The sequence below is a fragment of the Protomyctophum bolini genome, assembly GCF_963924005.1.
Source record: "Protomyctophum bolini genome assembly, chromosome: 10".
NCBI lineage: Eukaryota > Metazoa > Chordata > Actinopteri > Myctophiformes > Myctophidae > Protomyctophum > Protomyctophum bolini.
The window spans coordinates 37228801-37252990 of NC_137871.1; the positions used below are offsets into that span (position 1 = coordinate 37228801).

At 45.3% G+C, this 24190-nt stretch overlaps 2 protein-coding genes across 5 annotated transcripts in view; one reads left to right on the plus strand and one right to left on the minus strand.

The window, feature by feature from the left end:
- Nucleotides 1–14218, minus strand: part of sh3tc2 (SH3 domain and tetratricopeptide repeats 2) — a 30793-nt gene extending 16575 nt beyond the window's left edge. For 2 of the 4 annotated variants that reach the window (XM_080773674.1, XM_080773675.1), the window contains exons 1-7: nucleotides 6987–7464; nucleotides 5261–5359; nucleotides 3336–3476; nucleotides 2740–2867; nucleotides 2259–2364; nucleotides 1736–1879; nucleotides 395–596 (exon numbers count right to left, since the gene is read on the minus strand). In XM_080773674.1, coding sequence (XP_080629800.1) covers nucleotides 395–596; nucleotides 1736–1879; nucleotides 2259–2364; nucleotides 2740–2867; nucleotides 3336–3476; nucleotides 5261–5359; nucleotides 6987–7122 — 956 coding nt within the window. In that variant the 5' untranslated portion in view covers nucleotides 7123–7464. Of the gene's footprint in view, nucleotides 1–394; nucleotides 597–1735; nucleotides 1880–2258; nucleotides 2365–2739; nucleotides 2868–3335; nucleotides 3477–5260; nucleotides 5360–6810; nucleotides 7465–13945 lie in introns of those variants that run through there. The other 2 variants (XM_080773677.1, XM_080773676.1) reach the window with 2 other exon arrangements.
- A 6784-nt stretch (nucleotides 14219–21002) lies between these two features.
- Nucleotides 21003–24190, plus strand: part of ablim3 (actin binding LIM protein family, member 3) — a 101974-nt gene continuing 98786 nt past the window's right edge. The window contains exon 1 of the mRNA XM_080773477.1: nucleotides 21003–21659. Coding sequence (XP_080629603.1) covers nucleotides 21647–21659 — 13 coding nt within the window. The 5' untranslated portion in view covers nucleotides 21003–21646. The remainder of the gene's footprint in view (nucleotides 21660–24190) is intronic.

The window sequence follows — 24190 nt, forward strand, 5'->3', positions numbered from 1 at the left end:
GGGTATGGTAGAGGTGACTTACTGATAGAAGGGGTATGGTAGAGGTGACTTACTGATAGAAGGGGTATGGTAGAGGTGACTTACTGATAGAAGGGGTATGGTAGAGGTGACTTACTGATAGAAGGGGTATGGTAGAGGTGACTTACTGATAGAAGGGGTATGGTAGAGGTGACTTACTGGTAGAAGGGGTATGGTAGAGGTGACTTACTGATAGAAGGGGTATGGTAGAGGTGACTTACTGGTAGAAGGGGTATGGTAGAGGTGACTTACTGGTAGAAGGGGTATGGTAGAGGTGACTTACTGATAGAAGGGGTATGGTAGAGGTGACTTACTGGTAGAAGGGGTATGGTAGAGGTGACTTACTGATAGAAGGGGTATGGTAGAGGTGACTTACTGGTAGAAGGGGTATGGTAGAGGCTGCATGGAGCTGATGGGCACCAGGCCATGGAGCCCGGTGGAGATCAGCGTTCCTTCCCACATGTTCTGCTGGCCCGTGTCCCTCACCATCAGCAGGTCGTGCTTCTTGAAGGACAGCTCGTCTTCCTCGTCCTGGTTCCGCTCTCCGCTGGCGCACAGCGCCTTGGCGAAGAAGGAGCCTGCACACACGATGTGTCCCCAAAAGAAGAGTGCATGGGTAGACGGTCGGACACAAATGACACACACACTCACCCACCACCCCTTTGGGTTAGATGGAGACTCATGAGGGACCACTGACCACTCAGGTGGTCAACCTAAATCACAACAGTCACCACACTTCAATCAAGAGTTTCAGCCATACAGCTACAATTATATAGCGTGTCCTCGTTCAGTCAACTGCCAATGATGGATGTCTCCGCACCACCTTTTAAGTTAATGTAATTCTGAGGGCTATTTGCCAGCATTGCATTTCTGTTATGAGTTTTCCCTGGCCAGAAGCCTTTTGCCTCAGGGTAATGCTCAAAGGGAAGTAATGATGTCTGAAATGGCCAGACTGCCACAAATCAATATAGTTTTTTCCCCCCCTTTATACGCTATAATGATTCTGCTACACCATGTGACTAACTTTTATTTTTTGATGCTTAAAAATAAGAATGGTAGGAATATGGTTATACTCTGTTGTTGGTGGTCCATTTGATTTAATGTTACGCTCTCAAGAGTTAAATTATTGTGAAACATCTGCATTACCTAATTTACAAGAAGTCTACACAATTAGAGCATGTAGAAGAATTATTGTTACGTTTGTTGTCTCTCCTAATATAATGGTACCACATCAACACAGCATGGAATTGTGGAAACGATAACAAAATGTTCCAAGTCTTAGGTCTGAGAGATCATCAAATGACGAGCAAAACTTTAATGGGCCTTGACATGAAAAAGGTTAAAAACCCCTTTTTATGATCAGTACTTTATTTGGATTTTTAATAAACAGAAAAAACAAACACAACAAGAGAATACGTATGCATGGACATTATGTATGAGCATAAAACATAATATAAAACAAGGATAGACAAGATAAACAAATAAAAATCAAAATAAATCTAATTAAAAAAATATATATATAGTTTACACGACCAAACAAGCAGCATCATCTATATCATAATGTATATATACTGTACTAAGACAGTGAACAATCAAAAGGGCATTGCCTGACCACGGATCACATCAAGGACCTGCAACATGAATCATATTTATCTAAGTGATTATTATTCACCCTTGGCCTATTCTGATTGTACTGTATGACATCATGATGACTCACCTTCCTGGAGCAGCAGTCCCAGGTACAACGTGGCCAGGTGTTCCTCGTCCACGCTGACGTTGATCTCCAGCTCACTGAGCAGCACCGGGTCCAGCCACACGGACTGGTCACACAAGAAGTTCTCCAAGCAGCGAGCCACGTAGCCTAAAGAACAGAACACAACACAGCTCATTGTTTTGTGTGTGTTTTACCAGTTGTACCGACGGGTACTACGATCGATGCTGTAGCACCGATCCATCTGTGTTGCCAGATTTTGAGAGAGAAATAAGCAACCAGGTCGAAAACAAGCCCAACAGAAGCGACTATAGAGAGCGATCTTAAAGTATGTGTGGGGGGGGGGGGGGTTCCGTGGACAACTACATTAATTTGGGGGTCCTGGACATGAAAATGTCTGAGAACCAGTGGTTTAAATAATAGATTATTTTCTTAAGCAAGCCTAAATAAGCAGCTACACTTTAGACACTTTTAACAAAAAAAACAAGCCCACAGTCGCTTATAATAAGCGGACATATATCCTTCCTACCTAAAGCGAGGTACGTTGAGAACTTCCATATTTCCTCCACGGTCTTGAAGGTGAGAACGAAGCTGTCCTTCTCAGCGTGTACAGACACCAGGCGAGCAGAGAGGTCCTGCAGAGAACATGATATATGCTTGTATTGAATGTACGGTTGCTTCTTCATAATAATAATAATATCTGGGACTTATATATCGCTTTTCATGACACTCAAAGACGCTTGCTATGCTCTGCCTAATGCCTGGTTTATACTTGGTTGCGGATGTCACACACCGAAAAATATCAGATCTACAAGCTCTGACATATAGCATATCAACTTAATTATCTATGACTAACTATAGCAGCTAGTCTGTATTGTAGGAATTTTATTTTAAAAGCAAATGTAACAGTTTTTCTTTCTGTTAATATAACAGTAATGTACAGTAAATGTCAATAATTCACCACAATACGATGGCATGACGTGAGAACATTGAGGGTGTGTCTCACTAACTTTAAACAGCTGGATGACATCTTGGCTGTTGCTCTCCACCACTCTGAGTCGCGTGCGCAGCGCCTCCTGTAGGGCGCGGTCAGGTAGCACGCTGGAACGCTTCCGCCCCGTGAACACCAACACGATGTCTAGACAGGAATGATAAACAACAGCAACAACCCCACCGTGAGTGAAATGTCCACCTTCTTCTCATGGGAGTTGATGTGTGTGGACAAATCTCCTCTCTCAATAACCCAAGAAGATCAGCTTCTAAGAAACAGAGATGGCTGCCGACAACAGTCTTGACTCACTGAACCAGTACGCCGTCTATCTGGCCGAGGTTCATTAGAAGGCATCCCTAAGTGAGCTCGTGTTTCAGTGAGTGAGTCTCTGGAGGGACGACCATGCTATTAGGCGCCTGAGTGGACCCCGCGGGAAGCCATTGAAATCCATTTGAGAGGAAGTTACTCCGGAACTTACAGGAAAAGTGTGATGGACGCTGTTAAACTGCAGCGTAGGTAAAACTCTGGCAGAGAGACAGACAGATGGGCATGTCATAAGATACCACATACATGAGAGCGGGATAAAGCAAAACAAAGCATCACAGCAGAATATACCTGAGGAGAACTTCTCTCCGACTCCCAGCGACACCGTGCTTCCTCGGTTAAAGGCCTCCTTCCTCTTCCAGTAGCTGTCTGACTCCACCCCTCCTTCCTCAGACTCCACCCCCGGGCCCTCCTCTTCCTTCTCTTCTAGCCCTGGAGAGATCAAAGGGAACACAGGCTAAGATCAGTGCATCAGACATGGCAACGCAGCGGGGATTATCTTTTATCTTCATGGACGAGATTTGGATAAAGGTCATGTCCCGAACGGTATATAAGCTGGTGTTTCTAAAACAGTCTGTATGTACACACACACCAGACTGGCTTTGCGCACACACAGACAAAATGTAAACATTGTTTTATCAGACGGGGTCATCAGTCACAGGACGTCTGTTCAACTGTGACGTGGTCAGGGGGAAAGAGTTGAATGTTTTACCACCCAAGAGAAAGAACTCATCTTTAGTGCTCATCAGACGATGTGGGTATGATGAGCTGGTACATTGCAAGGGTGTGTTCAGTCTGTACTTAAACAGGATCCTCATCTGTTTCACACCTATAAATATCAGCCAGATGGTGGTTGGTTGTACACTGCAGAATAGTCTGTGACTGTGGGTTTCCCCAGACTGGCTTCCATTGTGCACAGAGGATGTATGTCCCAAACAATTTGTACGACATCAGATGCCTAGGCTAATTGTGTGTAACTGATGGAGAGTTCATGCTTACTTCCAGTTGTGGGGTGGGCGATATGGAAAAATATTATATTATATTATACTAATATTTTATATGATATTATTTTCAAGTTACAGTACAACCATCTACGTACAAGATGCTGGCAACATCTACGTAAATGAATAATTAATTATAATAATTAACTAATTTTGGGGTGCGGGCCACATTGGGCAAAAGCTGACTTGAAGTGGGCCACAACCAGTTCTCACACACATTCACTTATGTATACAGCATTGTTTAGCTACTTAAATTATTGACATGAAAAACAAACAAGTGAAAACATTACCATGTCTAACCCATTCTGTACGGGAACCCATTTTGGTGTTTTAACTAAGCATTATGTTATACTTTAGCTATTAAAAAATAGCAGATCTACAAGCTCAGAGCGCGCCACCGAGTGGCGTGCTACGAGCTTGTAGGTCTGCTATTTTTGAAAAATCGTGAAAATGCGGCACAAATCTTTGAATATATATAATCTTTCAGATGACTTTTCTTTTTATTTCGACGTCAGGCCTAAGCAATCATTTGACACGCCTGGTCTCTGTGATATTTATCACCATATTGCTTCCAGTGTCTCCTCCTGCAGTATCTGTGAGTGTGTCTTGAGTTTCTGTTTGACTGAATGTCTCATCTTGTTTGTCCTTCACCACAAGGGGTGGGATGTGTGTGTCATTGTACTCTTCTGATTGTCCTGAAAGTATTCACTGCGTGGTAAGGCTGTCTTAGTGATGCCTCACGTATAAACCTCACACTGATTATCTGCCTGATTACTAAGCAAGTATGAGGTATAAAGTACATGCAGCAGCCTTGTGTTCATACAACAAAATATTAAGACTGAACTTAGTTATGTATCTTTCGGGACCTTTCACTGCTTCGTCTCAACCATTACTCTATGGTTCTGGTCTCAGCCACCGCGGTTTGACATTCCGTTTTCTTCCCAAAGTTGAATGTTGCCACTACTGTTGGAGCAGCCATAAACTACACAGGTTCATCCCGATGTTCTGGGCATCTTTGTAAAGTTAGTGTTTGTAAAAAGCAGGTAAAAGAGTAACGTTTGACTTTGAGCAGACTAACATCAGTCACTCTACTATTCAATGTAGTAGAGTAGAACACCTGCAGGTTTACACCGCAGATATGTCGTCTCCGCCTACAGGAAATACGTTCGCTGCGACCATGAGACCCGTTTCTGAATTCGTCTATCTATAACTTACCTTGAGTCATGATGTCATTTCCTGAGAAGTGCTCATTGGTTCCCCCCAGAGTGTATGGGGGCTCTGTCCAAAGAGCATCCAGCTCAGCAGGGAAGATGTCTGTGGGAGGAGGGCATTCCATGGGTCAGTGTTGGCCAAACAATAACACTGTCATGGAATTGTCTAGCCTGATTTCCAGCCTGATTCGTAAGGGGACGTTGCAGCAGTAGAGCACATCGATACCACTTCAAACTGGTGTTTTTGTCCCAACCCGCACCACACGCACAGACCAATCAGAAGCCTCGGGTCGATTCTCAGTTTTGGCATGTCCCGCCTTAGTGGGTATAGCAAAGTGACAATACAAATCACAGAACGCAACGAATCAGGCTGGAAGCCAGGCTAGGAATTTTCCTGTTTCTCATCTAACTCCATCCAGCGGTTTTCATGCAGACAAAACCACATTGCAGCTTAATGACGAACGGTAACAATTAATTAGGAAGGGGGGGGGGGGTCATTTAAGGACACAGCAGGGCACACACTGCAGCGGTTTAGACAGAGCGATGGGTTGGTTAGTCACACAGTGGTTTGTTGTCAAAGTAGGGTCCAGGCAGGGACCCCCAGCGGTCCTTGAGGGGGTTCCAGCCAATGGGTTCCCAAGTCTTGAGATTATTCTAATATAGAAACTGCATGCTCGCACAAGTGACCATATTTACGTTATGTTTTAATATAATCACTTAGATTTTCATATCAGGGTTCCGCTGTGACAGAATCATTTTCAATCGGGGGACAGGGTCCATTGCCTAATTAAAGTCAATTTTGTCGGCGACACAAAACATTTAAAAAAATATATATATATTATTTGAAAACCCCCTGGGTTAGTGTAATAGCTAACAGGGAGTTGGGGGGGGGGGTCTCACAAAGACCCTGCACAGACAGACACACAGCTACACTGACAGGACGTGCAGCCTAACAGCCACCTATATACAGTACAGTACAGCGGCAAACAAGCTGCCCTGCCCCTGACCGCCAGTGCACAGTGACATGTCAGCAAGGTCACACACACACACACACAAACTGCTAGCCAGGCGTACAATAGTGTCACACACACACACAGTCAGGAAGGGAGCTCAGGACATGACGTGTGCGAATAGGAAACCTTTTGTACACCTTGTTCCGTCCATAAACCACCCTTAGGCGTCATTCATCTACGCATTTTAATCTGCTGATAGTCATTTTAACATTACTTTTCTTCATTTAAGCAAACCACACACGATTGGTCAGTATAGTGCACGTTCACAAACACAGCGGCATCTCGCTACTTAGCAACATGGGAGGAAGGGGAGGAAGGGGGACAAGAAGACAATAAGGCACAGTGCACACAGAACTCTGCATGACAGCACAGGAACAACAAGGGAGAGCACAGTCCTTTCCTCCCTTCACTGTCCCACACAACAACACAGAACAAAGTTATAGCTCCGACGGGGGCCACCTAGACACGACACACACACACACACAGTCAGGCTGCTGCGATTGTTATAGCGTCACACCAACATGCCTCGCTCCCCCTTTACCTTCATGGGCAAGTCTATTACCCATGGTTGTCTGCACAGAGCGCTACTACAGTCCTGTCTTATGTGTGAGCGCACCGGTCCGCATCATGGCAGTGCGGTAGGTAGGTAGGTAGGGACTGTAGGTAGGTACAGCAGCACATACAGAGCTGCCTGCCTGCCTGCCTGGGACCACCGACCTGTGAAGGAGGAGAGGCAGGCTTTCATCAGTCGCTCCTCGCAGCAGGGGGAGTCCAGCGGCGGCGGCTTGCAGCAGCAGCAGCAACAGCGGCAGCATGCCGCCATGCGGCCCAGGAGCCGGCTGCCGGCGTCCATCCTCCCATCCGCTGCTCCACCGGTACGAACGCTACGCTACCGACGACTCCCTCTGTCCCTCTGCCGACTCCCTCTGTCCCTCTGCCTGGCTGTTCCCTTCCCCTGCTGCTGGTGTATTCCCTTTCCTTCTATCTCTCCCTCTCTCTCTCTCTTTCTCTCTATCTCTCTCTCCCTCCCTCCCTCTCTCTCTGTTATGTTCTTCTATCTACCTCCACCTCACTGTAGCTCACTCACTCTCTCTCTCTCCCCTGTAAGCTCCTCTGTCTGTATGAGAGCTCCCTGTGTGTAATCCCTCTGTCTTGGCGATGCACACTCCATCACTCCCTCCCACCACCACCATGCCTCTCTCTCTCTCTCTCTCTCTCCTCAGTAGCTGCCCAGTCTGGGAGCACAATACAAAGCACTCTCTGCTATGGGTTGGTGTGTGTGTGTGTGTGTGTGTGTGTGTGTGTGTGTGTGTGTGTGTGTCTGTCTGTGCGTGCATGCGTGAGTGCAGACTAAGTTTCTCTTTGTGTTGTTGAGTGTGTACTGTATGGGTCAGTGAAAATATGTTCAGTATGCATGTGTGGATAAATGTGTGTTTGTGGGTGGAATAATCCCAGTTTGTGTGTGAGTGCGTGTCCTTGTTTTGTTGCTCGTGCGGCTCTCCGACGTGCGCGTGTGTGTGTGTGTGTGTGTGTGTGTGTGTGTGTGTGTGTGTGTGCGCGTGTGCGTGCTTGCGTGCTTGCGTGTGGAGGGTTGTACTCTGCGGAGACAATGTATTGCTGATCCACTGTAAGGCAATGCCACATGCAGACTACAAGGTCGCAGCCGGACGGCTACAGTATAAGGCCTGCACGTCACACAGATCTGGGATCAGCGTATTCCGACGCACTCATCACGTTTTGCCCTCAGAACAACAGAGCAGGTGAACTGGGTCGACCTCATCCATGTTGCCATACCGTAGAGACCCATCTGTGGGTCGCCACAGACCAGTTTTTATGGGGTCACGACTCAAGTCAAAATCCCATTTTAAATACAAATATATATTTCAAACAAACAAATCTGTCCATTTCCATGAATACACATAATAATGAAGTAGTGAAAATAGCCGATCTACGATTTTCACTCTAGTTTGGGTTCCGAGAAAACGTCTAATCTCTCTTTTGGGTCTCCACCGGAAAGGTTTGGGAACCCTTGCTGTAGTGTACATACTGGCATTTGGGTACCCGTACCCTGTTCGTGTCCCACGATTATTGACCAGGATGGATCATTATTCACTGACTATGGAACTGGAACGTCACACTGTGACTGCACTGCATGATTCTGACGGCATGCCTGCCTTGTTTCAACTTTAAGGCATTCGGCAGAAGGCACTCGTTAATATAGATGTTTATCATTATGTGCATAACAACTCATAAACAAGGTTTAAGTATTATTATTAGTGCTGGTCATAATGAATTATAAGCTCAGCACATAAAAGCAAGTCCGTGGCAAACAGTTGTCCTTGTCCGTGGCACATTTTAGACCATGATCGTCTTATGTTGTGCATAAGACCCAATTAGCTGAATGTCAGGTCTCCAGGGTTTCTTCAGAATATGTATGACACTGATTTACTTTGACACTATGGCATATTTGGAGTCCATCTGTGACACTGCCATGTGTGAAGAAATGTATTTACTGTCCTGGTATGAGTATTATAAAAAGAAACTAGGGAATATATTGGTTAAAAGATGGTTGAATATTTAACCCTGAAATGTGTAGTCTACAGAAGATATGTTTTGATTTGTGTGGTTAAACCATGGTCATTCATTTTCTGTTTGATCATAGGGGAGCTGTGGGGGAAAAGCATGTTACAGGTAGCAATAGTTCCAGGAAGTGAGGTACCAGGAACAGCTATAAAAGTACAGGAAGTGAGGCAGCCAGCCGGGGCTTCAAAAAAGGTGGTGGTTTGTCTAAGAGACTCTTTTAAGGCCAATACTAAACCATAATCATAAATTATAAAAAAGAGTATAGTGGGGCCGGATAACTTTGAGATCATTCTTGTCACGGGGCAGCCCGTGCCCTATACACACACACTGATTAAGGACATTGCGCACGCACACACCACACAGACTGTGGGTAGTGGGGCAGACAGGTCCATATAATCATATCATATAATGTCAATACTGTCGATGTATGCATTTACAGGAGGTACAAATGAAATGATACACAAAGGGAAAACATTCCGTTTATTAACCTGTGTTTATTGCAACCTCAGTGTTTGTATGGCCTTTCCAGTGCTGGCACTTTAAGAAGGGGGGAAGGTGCCAAGTACGTTTGAGGAGTAGGGGTGTTCCACAATGTCAAGTTTAAAGTATGTCTATTATCTGGGGAAATGAATGTAACCCCATATGATGTATAATCTAAAATAGAACATCTAGGTGTGGGGTTACCTAGTCAGGTTCAGCTGATAGCTGTGAGCTTGTAGATCAACTGTTTATATTTAATTGCTTCTCTGTGGGTGGTAGGATCCTCTCCTATAAAGGGGAGACTGCAGGCAGAGCTAGTCATGCAGGCATCATGCTGACAGCCCTGTGAGAGAGCTGCTAGGGCCCAGGTCATGGGCATAGCCTTTCCTAGTGTAGTTTGTTATTTTTCCTTTTTCCTACGTTGTACATTAAGTATTTTTTAGTTCTTTGTTTTGTATTTTGGCCAGTATTATTTTTGCTGTTTGATTTTTCCTCTACACTTTTTTATCTACACTGGAGCTGGAGGTTTGGAGCAATAGAAGCCACCAAAAAGCATCGCTGACTGTTTTTGGAGCCTTGGCCCTCGGGCAACTTCACAATTCTGAAGAAAAAAAGTTTGCTCTAGGACTAGGAACATTTCTGAGGGCATAGCTTTGAATCAACTCAGAGCTTTTGGACCAAGGGGAAGCTGCTGTGGCAGATCAGGCATCACAATGCTAATCTGGGTGCTTGCTTTCACCTGCCAGGTATAGGTAAGGGTATGCACTATGCATGCATACAGTACTGTACTCTGCTTAGGCTACTTGTTCACAATGAAACCACCACCAGCAAGAACACCCTGGCTGGCAACAGCGATGCCATGGCCAGGCCCCCATGACGATTATAAAAACATTTGGTCTCTGACCCAGAGTACAGGAAGTACTGGAAGTACTGGCTAGGCAACAGCTAAGATTAGATACCAGATGAGGAGCTTTTGATTTGGTTGGTTTTGATTTTGTCTGCTGACATCATGCACAGTAATAACCTGATTATGAGATTGACTATATGTCAATAATCCGGGTTGTTTAGCTTGTAAATGCTATCTTTAGTGCATCCGCCTCAGGTGAAGTTATATGCCATGTCTTATGTATTCAGACATGTGCCCACAAACAAACAGAGATTAAGAGATTCAGGTATGCGGTTAGGCGTAAGCTTGGCTCAGGGAGGAGGACGCCCCTGTCATGCAGAGTCCAAGGCACTTTGGATCATAACATCATATCCTGTGTTTGTAAAACTTAAGACCATAGCTGGGTTTTCAGAAATGAGAAAACTGTGTTAATTGTGGTATACATACTACATAGTGATACACCGTATTACTATAGTGCATAATACAAACTAAGCCCTTTATAATGTGTGTTACAGTACATTCACCCATTCATACATACGCTGGTGGACCAATCACTTGTTTGACCACCACCCTCATCAACAGCAGTTATGCTTCATTCTCACAGGAAGATCATGCAAAAGATGCAAAGCTACAGTGTATTTGTAGCTTTTGCAGCAGCTACAAGCGTCAGATTTGCTTCATAGCTTCACGTCACTGACTTCCATTGACAATGAATGGTAGACTGCGTCTTTGCGTCTGGCCATGTGAACGGAACAATTAGAGGTCTCTTGCTCAAGGACACTCACAACATGAAGCCAGGAGGAGCCGGGGATTGAACCGGGAACCATCCGTTTTCCAAGTTTCCCTCTCTACCTCCCCAGCCACTGACTGTCACCCCGGTGTGTCTGAGTGTGAATGTAAACACATTCATTGTTTGTACTTTGTGGAAGATGATGAAGCATCATTCATAATAGTGTTCATCATTGCCTGTGTACTGTACTGTGAACCATTGCAATTTTGGAAGGAATAATTATCTTACAGTGGAAAGTATCCTCCAAGGATTGCTTGGGAAAAGCAATTATTGTTATTTTATTATATTATGATTTATTTAGAGAGGTTTTGTGTTACAACATGCTTATTAACCACATTAACCTTAGCCTCCCTGATCTGGGCATGTTCTTTGAATAGGCAAACATTTGGCAAAAATAGTTCTAGTTCAGCGTTGTGTTGCATGGACATTGGCATCAAAACGCGTCTCTTCGCGCCACGTTTTCCAGCTTGTAGATCGTCTACTTTTGTGTGACGCTGTAGTATGATCAAGTAGGGGAATTAATTCACGAAAGAAAGTTAAAAACACAAAAAGTAGACATTCAGTAGATGTTCTGTGGTCTGAGGTTTTCTGAATAATTATAGCCTCAAAAAGTGTTCCACAGGCAAACTGATTTGCCTGTGGACCATGATGTCATCAGAATCAAGATCTGGATCTATCCGTTTAAGAAAATGCATTTCAAACAATGACATTGATTGCCAGGTATATAATCAATGTGTGAATAGTTTTCATTATTTGAAAAGTGTTAAAATATGGAGATAAGAGATTTCTGACCCGACAACAATGAAAAATATAAAACTGGAGATCCTTCTGTCGTCTACTGGTAGACAGTGTGTACAAGAAAGGTGGAACTGATCAGTTCAGCGGTTTCTGGGATTACTATAAATCTAGTCACACAGACAGAGAGGGACACACAGATAGACAGACAGGAGCCATGCTGTCAGAATCTAGGCCTTTCAGGCCAATTCTTTTGGTGGTCCTCTATTACAAAATGGCTGCTATCTTGTATTTCGTAGCTGTCGGGCAGAAACTGTTCATCTCTAAATCAACCTTTCTGTGTTTTTTCGTAAAATAACTCCCTAGCACCACTGCCGATGTGATCTTAAGTTAGCAACAGAACAGTAACAGTTAAAAACATACGTGTGCGTGCGTATACGTGTCTTGTGAGACTAATGGCTTATGGTGTGTCAAGGCGTACGCTGACAGTGTTTATAGGAACCTTTCTCTGTTTCCCACAGTTAGACAGATTCTGCCTAATTTAATAAACAGGACTGTCACAATCTGGCCCTTTGTTTGCCCCGAAAAAGCCTGTGCAAGAGGCGACAGCGGTCTCAAAATGCATCCAAAACAGCAGTGAGCATGCAGTGTAAATAGGTCCATGCTATGTGGTCTGATGGCAAACACAAATACCTGTACAGTCACGAGATTTTAATGTCATCAGATTACACTGGCTTACTGAAACACCTTCACAACAGCGTGACAACGGGCCGTTGCTTTCCTCACAGCTCTCTGTTCAGCCAAACTAAATGACTGTTTTATCGTGCACGGCTTCACTCGGCACAAACATAAAGAAAAGGACACATTAGACCACAAAACACTCCTATTGTCTTTCCAAAGGCAGGAACTGGAGAGTCCACGGGTCTGCACACACTGCTAAACAGCCTTGTTTTTCAAAGAGACTGTGGGACCTCACAGGGAAGCTCAGCTCAGGCTGCAATTCTGACACTCGGCGGTCCGTGACGGAAACATTCAAGCGAATCATACTGATTAGAAACACATGGTGCCAACACAATCTGGTGGTGGTGGCATGCACTCCATCGGGGGGATTCCGGGCAGAGTCGTTAGAGGTGCTGCATGTGTGTACAATGTGGGTCTGTGGGTTAGGGCAGTCAGTCAGTGTGGCAGTCAGCATGGTATACTGTAGCTATCAGAGCGGCTCTTGTACAGGCAGGGCTGTAACACGAGACAGGCGGGGGGTACAGCCTCTAAGTTTAGACTAAACCCCCTGTTGGCTCAACTCGCATGCCTGTGCGTCTGGGACAGTACAGTAGTAGCTGCAGGGAGATTCCCACAATATTAAACGGTCTCCCAAATCTCCCAAAGCAGCACGCCCCCAAATAGATATACCCACATGTGGGTTTTGTCTGTTTCTTCATTTTGTCAAACCACTCACTGCCTTATTAGTCACTTTCGTTGAGCAATCCACAGCTATAAAACAGTATGAAATAGGCCTACAGTATCTCATACATTGATCAGTGAGCTCAGCTCTTTATTGGCCTCCTGCCCATACAGTAATTCAACAGACATGACAGAGCTTCTTCTCATGGTGCTTCAAAGTGAGCCAGTGACAGATTAGGGAGAGTATGGAGATGCAACACTTGGCTATTACTTTTGGACACATAAATCTGAACTTTGGTTTCATCTGCAGTATTTTTTACGGCCCTCCTCTCTTATTTTTATCAGCGGCATTAGGGTGGAGCTGAAGAGATTGATAAAGGACAGTGCATGATGGGACATACAGTAAAGAGGCGTTCAGCTATGTGACTACAAGTCGCTTTTCCTGCCCTCCGTTATGCAAGGAAGTGCTTCCTTCACTACGCACCAAGTCAAGACACCTATTGTACAAAGTACAGAAACTGCTGTACCACAGAATCACTGCATGACAGCTATCAGTCACTGTTTACACTTTGTACATTATGGCCCACACACACACACACACACACACACACACACACACACACACACACACACACCGAGAAGTGACAGCAGTTTTGTGATGACTACAGAGTTACAGAGTAAAGTTACATGATTGCTCTTACTGCTAAACCATGTGCCATGCCAACAAGTTTGTGAAACAATGTGAAGCAATGTGAGTATCGCTCAACTCCCAGAAACAAGATCATAGAATATGCTACTTACCCCTGTCCTGCTGCTGCCCACTGTCCTCTCTCACTTCATTCCTCATTGGCTGTGTGTGTGTGTGTGTGTGTGTGTGTGTGTGTGTGTGTGTGTGTGTGTGTGTGGTCAGGGTTTAGTGGGTGAAGGTCGCCTCACCGCTGCTGTGTAAAGCTACAGTCATTCTTCACCGGCAGTCCAGATAAGTAGTGGACTGAGAAAAACAAACTAAATAGAAAGTGAGTTCTGCAAGTCATCAGAGTGTTGCTGTGTGTGTGTGTATATGTGTGTGTGAGTGTGTGAGGTACTGAGAGGCTGTCCTGGTCGGCATGTCACAGGCTGAGGCTGTATGTTTCAACTCCTCCCCTTATTCCAAGGGACAGGGGAATAGTCTCTCTCTCTCTCTATCCGTCTCTCTCTCTCCCTCTCTCTCTCTCTCTCTCTGTCTCTCTCTCTCTCTCTCTCTCTCTCTCTCTCTCTCTCTCTCTCTCTCTCTCTCTCTCTCTCCCCCTCTCTCTCTCTCTCTCTCTCTCTCTCTCTCTCTCTCTCTCTCTCTCTCATCTCTTTTGCAGATACCATAAGAATGTGCAAACTGTGCAGTTTAAAAACTTTTTCATGCTTTTGTGTTGTCCAAAGGGACTGCAGTTACAAAAAAAAAGGAGCATAAATAGATTTCTTCTCATTATATATAGTTTTTTAATTCAACAACATATATATGTGTATATATATTATAGTATAAAGAAGCACATCTCTCAGAGCCTCTCATATGACACCATTACGCTCCAGAATGTAAAACAGGACAGTGAAAGGTGCCTAATAAACATAGAGTGTTATTTCCTCATTCCCTGACACCAGTTCCACCAGTTTGGTGTGACGTGCCTGGCCGAGCGCAGAACAATCAGCTGGCTTGTATGATTGGTAATTGCCCGAGCCAAACGAATCACTCTGCTAAATTCCAGAGGTGCCTCGCCTCTACAAATATGTTATGTTGTTTAGATTTATTTTTGTTGTTGTTACTGTTGTTACTGTACATACATACTGTAGCCTACTTGAGTAAAAGTACAAAGGTATTGGCATCAAAATGTAGGATAAAGTACCAAATGTAAAAGTACAGTGTCCCATTTCAAGTTTTAAAATGTATAAAAAAAAATCATTTGGAAATAGCTAGTTTTATAATAATCAAATTATACAAAGTTAACTAGAAACTAAAGTTTTCAAATAAATGTAGTGGAATAAAAGTACAAAGTTTGCCTCAGAGATGTAGTGGAGTAGAAGTAAACGTATTGGTAATTGGACGTACTCAAGTAAAGTAGGTTACAAATACCTCCACATTGTACTTATGTAGTAAATGTACTTTACACCACTGATGGTATTCTAGTTGCTTATTAACTACAAATTGTATTATTATTATTATTATCACATTAACCATTTACCTTGTCTTTTGTAGATGGTTCATGTACTACAGTGATAGCTGGGTTGGTTAAGGTTTGTTGACTAGGGTTCTTGTACTACAGTGATACTGTAGCTGGGTTGGTTAAGGTTTGTTGACTAGGGTTCATGTACTACAGTGATAGCTGGGTTGGTTAAGGTTTGTTGACTAGGGTTCTTGTACTACAGTGATACTGTAGCTGGGTTGGTTAAGGTTTGTTGACTATAGGGTTCATGTACTACAGTGATAGTGATTAAAGATTATTATTATTATTATTATAGCTGGGTTGGTTAAGGTTTCTTAACCCCCGACCCTCCCTGACCCGAACTGATCCGACACGGAAAACCACAGTTTGAGTTGGAACCAGCTGGAACCTGCTATGCGATAATTACATCTCACTCTCACTGGATAAGAGCATCTGCCAAATGCCTAAAATTGCCTAATAAAAAAAAACACTTTCCTCAGTTCCCACATCGCTGTGTCAGCATTCCACTGAACGATAACGTCCGAACATCACGTCATGCACACACACACACACACACACACACACACACTCAAGAAGGCACACAGCGTGATGAGCATGCACAAAAATGTGATAATATTATGCGCGCACCCCCCTTCCATTCCACAGTTATCTCTTCCGTGTACCATTGGTGACCTCTAGCTCTTTCACGTTGTCTCCCTTGGTTTTCTGGGTCATGTCCATGCCTATCTGTGTGTGTTTGTGTTTGTGTGTGTGTGTGTGTGTGTGTGTGTGTGTGTGTGTGTGTGTGTGTGTGTGTGTGTGTGGAGAGATAATAATCCCCAGAGTAACGGACGGTGCTGCTGCAGTTTCTTGGTGTGTGTGAGAGTCTGTTTTTTTTCTTCTTTTGCCCTGCTTGGTTAAATATAAACTGTGGAAGTGATTTGTGTTTTTCTCCCCTGGATCCCCGGGGGGCACACGGGACAAAGTCACCCTGAGCACATGTGATCATACATGCCGGTAGTATGCTGTAAAATCATGGCTGTTGGTTTAACTCTGAGAGTGTACAGAAATTGACCCTGAAAGGGTCCATGGAAGCCAAGGCCATGTGTACAGTATGAAGGTCCATTGAAGGTGCGCGTGTGTGTGTGTGTGTGTGTGTGTGTGTGGTCAGGGTTTAGTGGGTGAAGGTCGCCTCACCGCTGCTGTTCAAAGCTACAGTCATTCTTCACTTCAGTGTGTGTGTGTGTGTGTGTGTGTGTGTGTGTGTGTGCGTGCGCGCATGCACGTGCTTGCGTAGCAGAATAAAGAAGCATAATATATCTCCCTTGGGTGGGGGAAATCCTCAATTGGATGAGTACTAGATGTTTTGTTTCCCACGCTGGAGGCAGGTGGTTACATTACATCATGTACAGTACATCCATTGGTAGCCGAGTATGCAAAACACAAGTACACGTGTGTGTGTGTGTGTGTGTGTGTGTGTGTGTGTGTGTGTGTGTGTGTGTGTGTGTGTGTGTGTGTGTGCGTGCGTGTGTGCGTGTGTGTGTGTGGCCTGCGCGTGCGCGGTGCATGTTGTCATTAGCCTGGCTGTGCGTCTGAACAAAGGGCAGGGATTGTGAGCTTTAGTGAAGAATGCGTCCATATAGTGCTGATGGGTGCTGGCGATAGTGAAACCAAATGCCTGTGAGTGTCATTGTGACACAATAATAGACACACTACCTCCATTAGAAAAACATCCAAAGCATGGATGAGGGTGAGGGGACACAACGACTGGACAGACCAGGGTGAGGGGACACAATGACTGGACAGACCAGGGTGAGGGGACACAATGACTGGACAGACCAGGGTGAGGGGACACAACGACTGGACAGACCAGCACCACACCAAGGCATCCAAAGCATGGATGAGGGTGAGGGGACACAACGACTGGACAGACCAGCACCATACCAAGGCATCCAAAGCATGGATGAGGGTGAGGGGACACAACGACTGGACAGACCAGCACCACACCAAGGCTTGAGACAAGTCCCCTGTGACCTGTCTGTCAGCCGCTCAGACCTTGTTCATAATGTGGATTATAGGTCTGGGGAATATATATCAATATCGTGATATGATTAGACTAGAGTTGGGATATCGTGGCATGCCACGAGGGTTGTCTTTTCCTCCTGATTGTAATTAAAGCCTGCCCCAGATGTGTATCCGGGTCTCCTGCACAAGTGCTGATATATATTTTTTTATTACCACTGAGCCAATAGCTTTGCTGTCTGCTAGTTCAGGGGAGAAATTGAATTTCAACCTTCATGTTGAATTATACAATTTCATGTGTGCATTACAATCACACATCTATGGCGGAGATGGAAACCATGCAAGGCACCGACCTGCACATCGGGAGCAATTAGGGGTTCAGCGTCCTGCTCAAGGACACTTCGACACTAACTCTGGGGGAGCCCGGGTTCAAACTGGGAACCTCACGGTTTCCCCATCCAGCCGTTCTACCGGCCACTATATCCCCGAGACACTGCCGCCCGTGAAGAAAGGAGTGGACGTTTCGGTCCTCATTAGCGCTCATAGGTTAATTTGTGCCAACGGCCAAATAACTGTCCTCCCCGCTATCGAAGGAAAAAGGTCTCCTGTACGTATGGCCAGTACAGCGTGAACCTCAGTCCAGAACAAACACAAAGCATGGGATGTTTACCGTTAAGTGTCCAGTCGGGGGCACCGGTTGACCGCAGCCGGCCCCAGAACATCCCTGTGACCCCCGGCCCCCCGGCCGTTCTCCTGCTGCCCCCCATCGGCCTCCTGCGCTCAGGAAGGAACGCTTCCTGTTTTTCTGCCCTGTCAGTTTGTGAGACAGAAGCCACAACGCGGAACTGACACAAGAGTGTTCTAGTCCCTCATATCAGTGGTCTACAACCAGTGGCCGGGGAGACCACCACTGGTCCTTCAGGGGCTTCCAGGTGGTCCCCGGCTAAATGATGGAGAGTCGCTTGGTAACCAAATGGACCCTCATAGATCTTTAACTCTTGAGAGCGTAAAATGAAACCCAAATACCAAAATGGACACTATGGGTCCATTGGGTATTTGGGTTTCATTTTACGCTCTCGAGAGTTAAATTATTGTTAAACAATTACAGAATGTAGAACTGTTATTTTGATCAATGGATTGCCTGTTATCAGTCCTATATTACCACATTAATACAGCATGAAATTGTGGACAAAAATCTCATTCAACGATAATAAAATATTCTTTTAGTTTTGGGTCTCCGAGGCTCAAATGGTGGTCTGTGGCTCCAATGCCGAACAAATAATGGGCCTTCCTTGATATGACAAAGGTTGAGATCCACTGCTTATACACCAGGCACTCACACACACACTAACTAACGCAAGCACACACACGCGCATGTGCACACACAATAGTAAAACCGATTTAACTCGACAAATCACTGTTATATAGGACTTAAATAAGTGGGACTGTGTGATAAAAAACAGTTGATGTTTCTCAGCAGCGAGCTCAGTAAACACTGTGGAATCCAGGACACATCTAACATGACCTGTTCCATTTCATTTAGCGTGTCTTCATTCATAGTGATCTGAAGAGAGCAGGCAGGGTGGTGTTGAGTGTTGAAGGGACTTGATCAGTGGTCCTGGACCAGGGCCCACCCGTAAGTGATCACATGGGTGGGGCCGCATGCATTTTCAGAGCATGGTTGTTAATGATCCATCAGTCGAATGCGTTCCGGCTTGGATCAATGGAACTTTAGCTGTACACACACTACCTATCTAAGTTCCTATATTAGAAATTTAAAAAGGTTAAGTTATTGAAGTACTTCTTATATGAATGCTATTCATATAAAATATATCTTAGCGTCTAGCCAATTGAGGGTATGCACGTGACATCACCGTCATACCCGGAAGATATGCGAGAACGCCTACTGAGTGGCAAAAAACTACTTTCTGGGCTTGACAGCCCATTCATCCAAATAGAAAAGTCCTATCTGATTGCATTAAACGATGTTAAACAACGTTAAACTCACTTTGCCACTCACTTTATGCATGTGCATTTAGCCTCTATTATTTAGGGACCCACTTGTGACATCCTCACAGCCCACCAGTGGCCCCCGGCCCACAGGTTGGGAATCACCCATCTATGTATGTTATACAATACAAAGTCCACACCTTTGTTTTTTCCATGGTGGGTTAGGGTCATCCTCTGAAAGCAACGAGACAATGGCATGGACAGACACAGGGACGAGACAATGGCATGGACAGACACAGGGACGAGACAATGGCATGGACAGACACAGGGACGAGACAATGGCATGGACAGACAGAGGGACGAGACAATGGCATGGACAGACAGAGGGACGAGACAATGGCATGGACAGACACAGGGACGAGACAATGGCATGGACAGACACAGGGACGAGACAATGGCATGGACAGACAGAGGGACGAGACAATGGCATGGACAGACAGAGGGAGGTACTTTACAGTGAAGATACAGACAATTAGACGTCTTGTAGCCCCAGAGAGTGAGAGTGAGTGAGAGAGAGAGAGAGAGAGAGAAGGGGCCAGCCTTCCCTCACATCCTTCCATTGTCTTGCTTCCCTCGAGGCCACAGAACCATAACTTCCTCTCTCTCTCTATCTCTCTCTATCTCTATATCTCTCTCTCTCTCTCTCTCTATAACTCTCTCTCTCTCTCTCTCTCTCTCTCTCTCTCTCTCTCTCTCTCTCTCTGTGTTCAGGAGTCAGGACAAACTGTAGCTTAGTTGGCACAGAATGCATACTGTGTACAGCACACATGTACACAAATAGCAGACCTACAAGCTCGAGTGGCACGCTATATGAGCTTGTAGATCTGCTATTTTTCAATATCTAAAGCATATCATAATGCTAACACCAATGGCATCAGCTCGGCAGAGAGCTTAATAAAAATATACAAACATCTGTCAATAAATCAATCAATCAATCAATCAATCAATCAATCAATCATTATCTGCTATTCTGCTTCGTGACAGCTGACAGTGACTTACACTTGATCATTGATGGCTTAGATTCATCCATTTCCCCCTGCGAGGCCACTACTGAGGCTAAACCAGGGTGAGGGGAATGTGCTACTTTGACCACTAGATGGCGATCCTCTCACGGTATTGTTGTTGAGACCACAAGCGGCGCAATGGATCGTTTTAAGTAGCCTCTCTGGAGATAATATAATAACTATATAACTCTATACTAGTATGGATGGACCTCAGCATACTCTCATAGTCCCATGGTTTGAGTAATGGTGAGCATCAATTTAATTTGATCGACACATTCTTGAAACGTGGCTACTAGTAGTAATTAAATTGATAGGAAGTATCAGCTCAACTAATAGGCTTGGGTAAAATAATTGCCTGAGATCATGTTTGTCAACAGTTCGACCGCTGCACGTCTTGTCTCTGTAGAACTGGTTAGCCTACAGCAAAGTGTGCAGTCAATAATCCAATTAGTTAATTTGCTTACGGCTGGTTTCCAGGAGGGGGCGGTGTCCTAACAGTTTTAGCACCGTGGACGGATCAGAATTGATGGAAACCAAACCAGTGCGTCCCGACAGACGACACGCACGCGGCACGCCACACACACACACACACACGCGCGCGCGCGCGCGCGCCTTTCGCTCCGTATACATTCTCCCGTGCGTGCACTCGAAACACACGCGCGCCCTGTGATGGGTGACGTCGCTTAACCCGGGTTGGAGAGAGAGCGCGCACGCAGACAGTAGGGGATATTCTAACACAAACACACACGCACACGCGCGCGCACTATAGCTATAGGAATCAGCCCCGGAGCTTGCTTTGCTGCTGCTGACTGACACGAAGGTGGAATGCGACTGAGCAACATTGTATTGTCATCTCATCACCAGTTCATATAGGCTGACTGGCGTCAGTTTCTTTTCTTCCTCTCGCACACGCACGCACACGCACGGCACAGCCAACAACAGACGCCCATACAGAAGAGAGAGATGCATGCGTGAGCCACGGGGATCCGTGCAACCTCTTCGTCTCTTTATTCCCTTTTCATTGAGTGTTCTGTGTGGCTCTTCCTGCCCACCATCCACCTGACTGGAAGGGAAAGAAAGGAGCCCCTGCATGTGTCTGTCGAGATGCACTGACTGCACAGTTACTGTTGGACAATTATAGCTGTAATTTATGTGTATTATCGCGCGGACAGCCAGCAAGAAGAAAGAAACAAAAGTGAACACACGTCTCCTTCGAGCTTTTATGGGATTATTTCCAAGGAAGCGGCTTTGTTTTGGATAACAAGTGAAGGACCGCCCGGCCGGCATCATTCATCATGAGTTCCAGTGGTAAGTCCGTTGGTTTCTTCTTTGCGCGCTCCGCTTCTTAATTCTTGGAGCTCACTGGGGACAATGCCCACGGGGACACATGGGGACAATACAACTGTCGCACGCAAAAAAAGAAGCCTCATATTATAATACATGCAAATCCAAATTGGCAAATGTTTTGCTGTGTAGTGTAGCTCAAGGCAGTTACACTGCCCGTGCCTAATCCTCATGTGTTGGCGCCGACTCCGAGATTGTATACAAATGGACCATATTTTGTATAGCCTACTCTCACAACTAAATTGAGGGATGGCTCTGTGGCTATAACCTTCCTTTGACAAAATCAAGAATATTTCTTGAATTGAGTAATGATTGCACACCGATCAGTTTCAAGTTTGATCCTTTAAAGCAGTGGTTCTCAAGTGGTCCGGCTGGGGACCACGGACCACCGGTGGTCCTTGAGGGGGTCCCAGACTCCCAGCTAGATATGGAGATGGAGAGTTGGTAACCACATGGACCCTTATAGATCTTTAACTCTTGAGAGTGCAAAATGAAACTGGTTTCATGTTATGCTCTCAAGAGTTACATTGTTGTAAAACAACTGTATTAGGCCTACTTTATTTACAAGAAGTCTACATAATTAGAGAATAATTGTTATTTTGATCAACATTTGCCTGTTATCTCTCCTAATGGTGACAACAATACAGCATTGTGGACAAAATCTTATCCAACGACAAGTTTTGGGTCTGAGAGGCTAAAAGTCATCATCCGTGCATGGCTGCATGTGGCTCAAATGCAGAATAAATTATGGAAAAAAAACCCACTGCTTTGAAGAACACCTGCTGACAACAAAAGTGGCGAGTTCACAGGTGTTCGGATGAGATGGGGTTTTTACAGGGACACACTGTGTGCGTGCGTGCGTGCGTGCATGTGTGCGTGCGTGCATGTGGGGTGGTCAGATCACAGTAGTAGGCTGGCTACCTTATGTGCAAAATGTTTTGTGTGTCACAGCCTGTGTGTGTTTGTGTGTGTGTGTGTGTGTGTGTGTGTGTGTGTGTGTGTGTGTGTGTGTGTGTGTCGGCTGCGTTGTTGACTGTTTACTAGCCTTGCACCTTCCCATTCCATCTCTCGTCCTGGTGTCGTCCTCACCGCCACCATATAGCCTTGACCTCCAAAAGGAAGACCACCCACCCACCCAAGCCTCCTCCTTCAGCTGCCCTCTTAATAAAAGCCCACCTGGTGCACAACATCACCCAGGCTTACTTATACTGGTGTCTACAGCCAGGTCCCAGATCAGCTGCTCGTCTGTGTATAGGCCTACCGCTAAAGCCCCAGAGGCAGCCAGGCTTCTAACACTGACCCCACATCAGCTGACTGTGACCCTGATCCGCTGTCAGCTGAGTCAGGGCTTTCCCAGCCTATAGGGCAGGTCAGCTGTGTGTGTGTGTGTGTGTGTGTGTGTGTGTGTGTGTGTGTGTGTGTGTGTGTGTGTGTGTGTGTGTGTGTGTGTGTGTGTGTGTGTGTGTGTGTGTGTGTGTGTGTGTGTGTGTGTGTGTGTGTGTGTGTGTGTGTGTGTGTGTGTGTGTGTGTGTGTGTGTGTGTGTGTGTGTGTGTGTGTGTGTGTGTGTGTGAGTTAGTGTTTGTGCAGTAATCATAAGAATAAAAAATACATCAGACTTATGGCACTTTTTCAAAGTTGCTTTTCAACACAAATCAAAATAAACCACTTGATTAGAAGAGGAAATAGTTACAAGGCAAAATAAATCGAGATTTGATTGGAGTTATATTTGGTGGCGGGTTTGAAGAGATGGGTCTCGAGGGAGACTTTGAACACGGCAAGGGTGGGGGCGACTTTGATGTGAGGAGGGAGTGAGTTCCAGACAAACGTATGCACCCCCCGTAGGGAGGAGGGCTGTATCTCACCCCCCTGTGTGTTGTCTTGTTTTGGGGATGTCCAAGAGGTTGGCTTCACCCGACCTGAGGCATGGTGTTGGAGGAGGTCAGAGAGGTAGCGGGGGAGCCTGGTTTTTGAGGGCCTTTTATTTGCCTGGTGATCAGTATGTTGAGATCTATTCTGTGTTGTTGTACTGGGAGCCAGTGAAGGTTGTGAGTGGAGGACTGGGGTGTGATGTAGTGGTCTCTGCAGGATCTTGTTCTGGTGAGGAGGTGGGCAGCAGTGATTTGTGCATATTGACTTAACCCATTCTGACCTGAGATCAGATTCTAAAAATGTCTTCTACATCCTGACAGTTTTCTGAAAAAGCTATGTTTCTATGTCAGTCGTTCTTCGAATTTTCAAAAATAGCAGACCTACAAGCTCGTAGCGCGCCACTCAGTGGCACGCTATGAGCCCAAAATTGATGGAACAGGCTCTATGAACACACAGTATTTTAGAAAGATCCTACTTCCTTCACAGGTGTTACCGACGATACTAATGAAGGCTCCGTTCCATCTGGTCTATAGTCTCTCGAGACAGACTGTTGAAATTCAAGGAAAAGAGGCCGCTGTTTTTTCCATTATTTTTTGACGATGGGTTCTCAGATTTATCCTGGTCA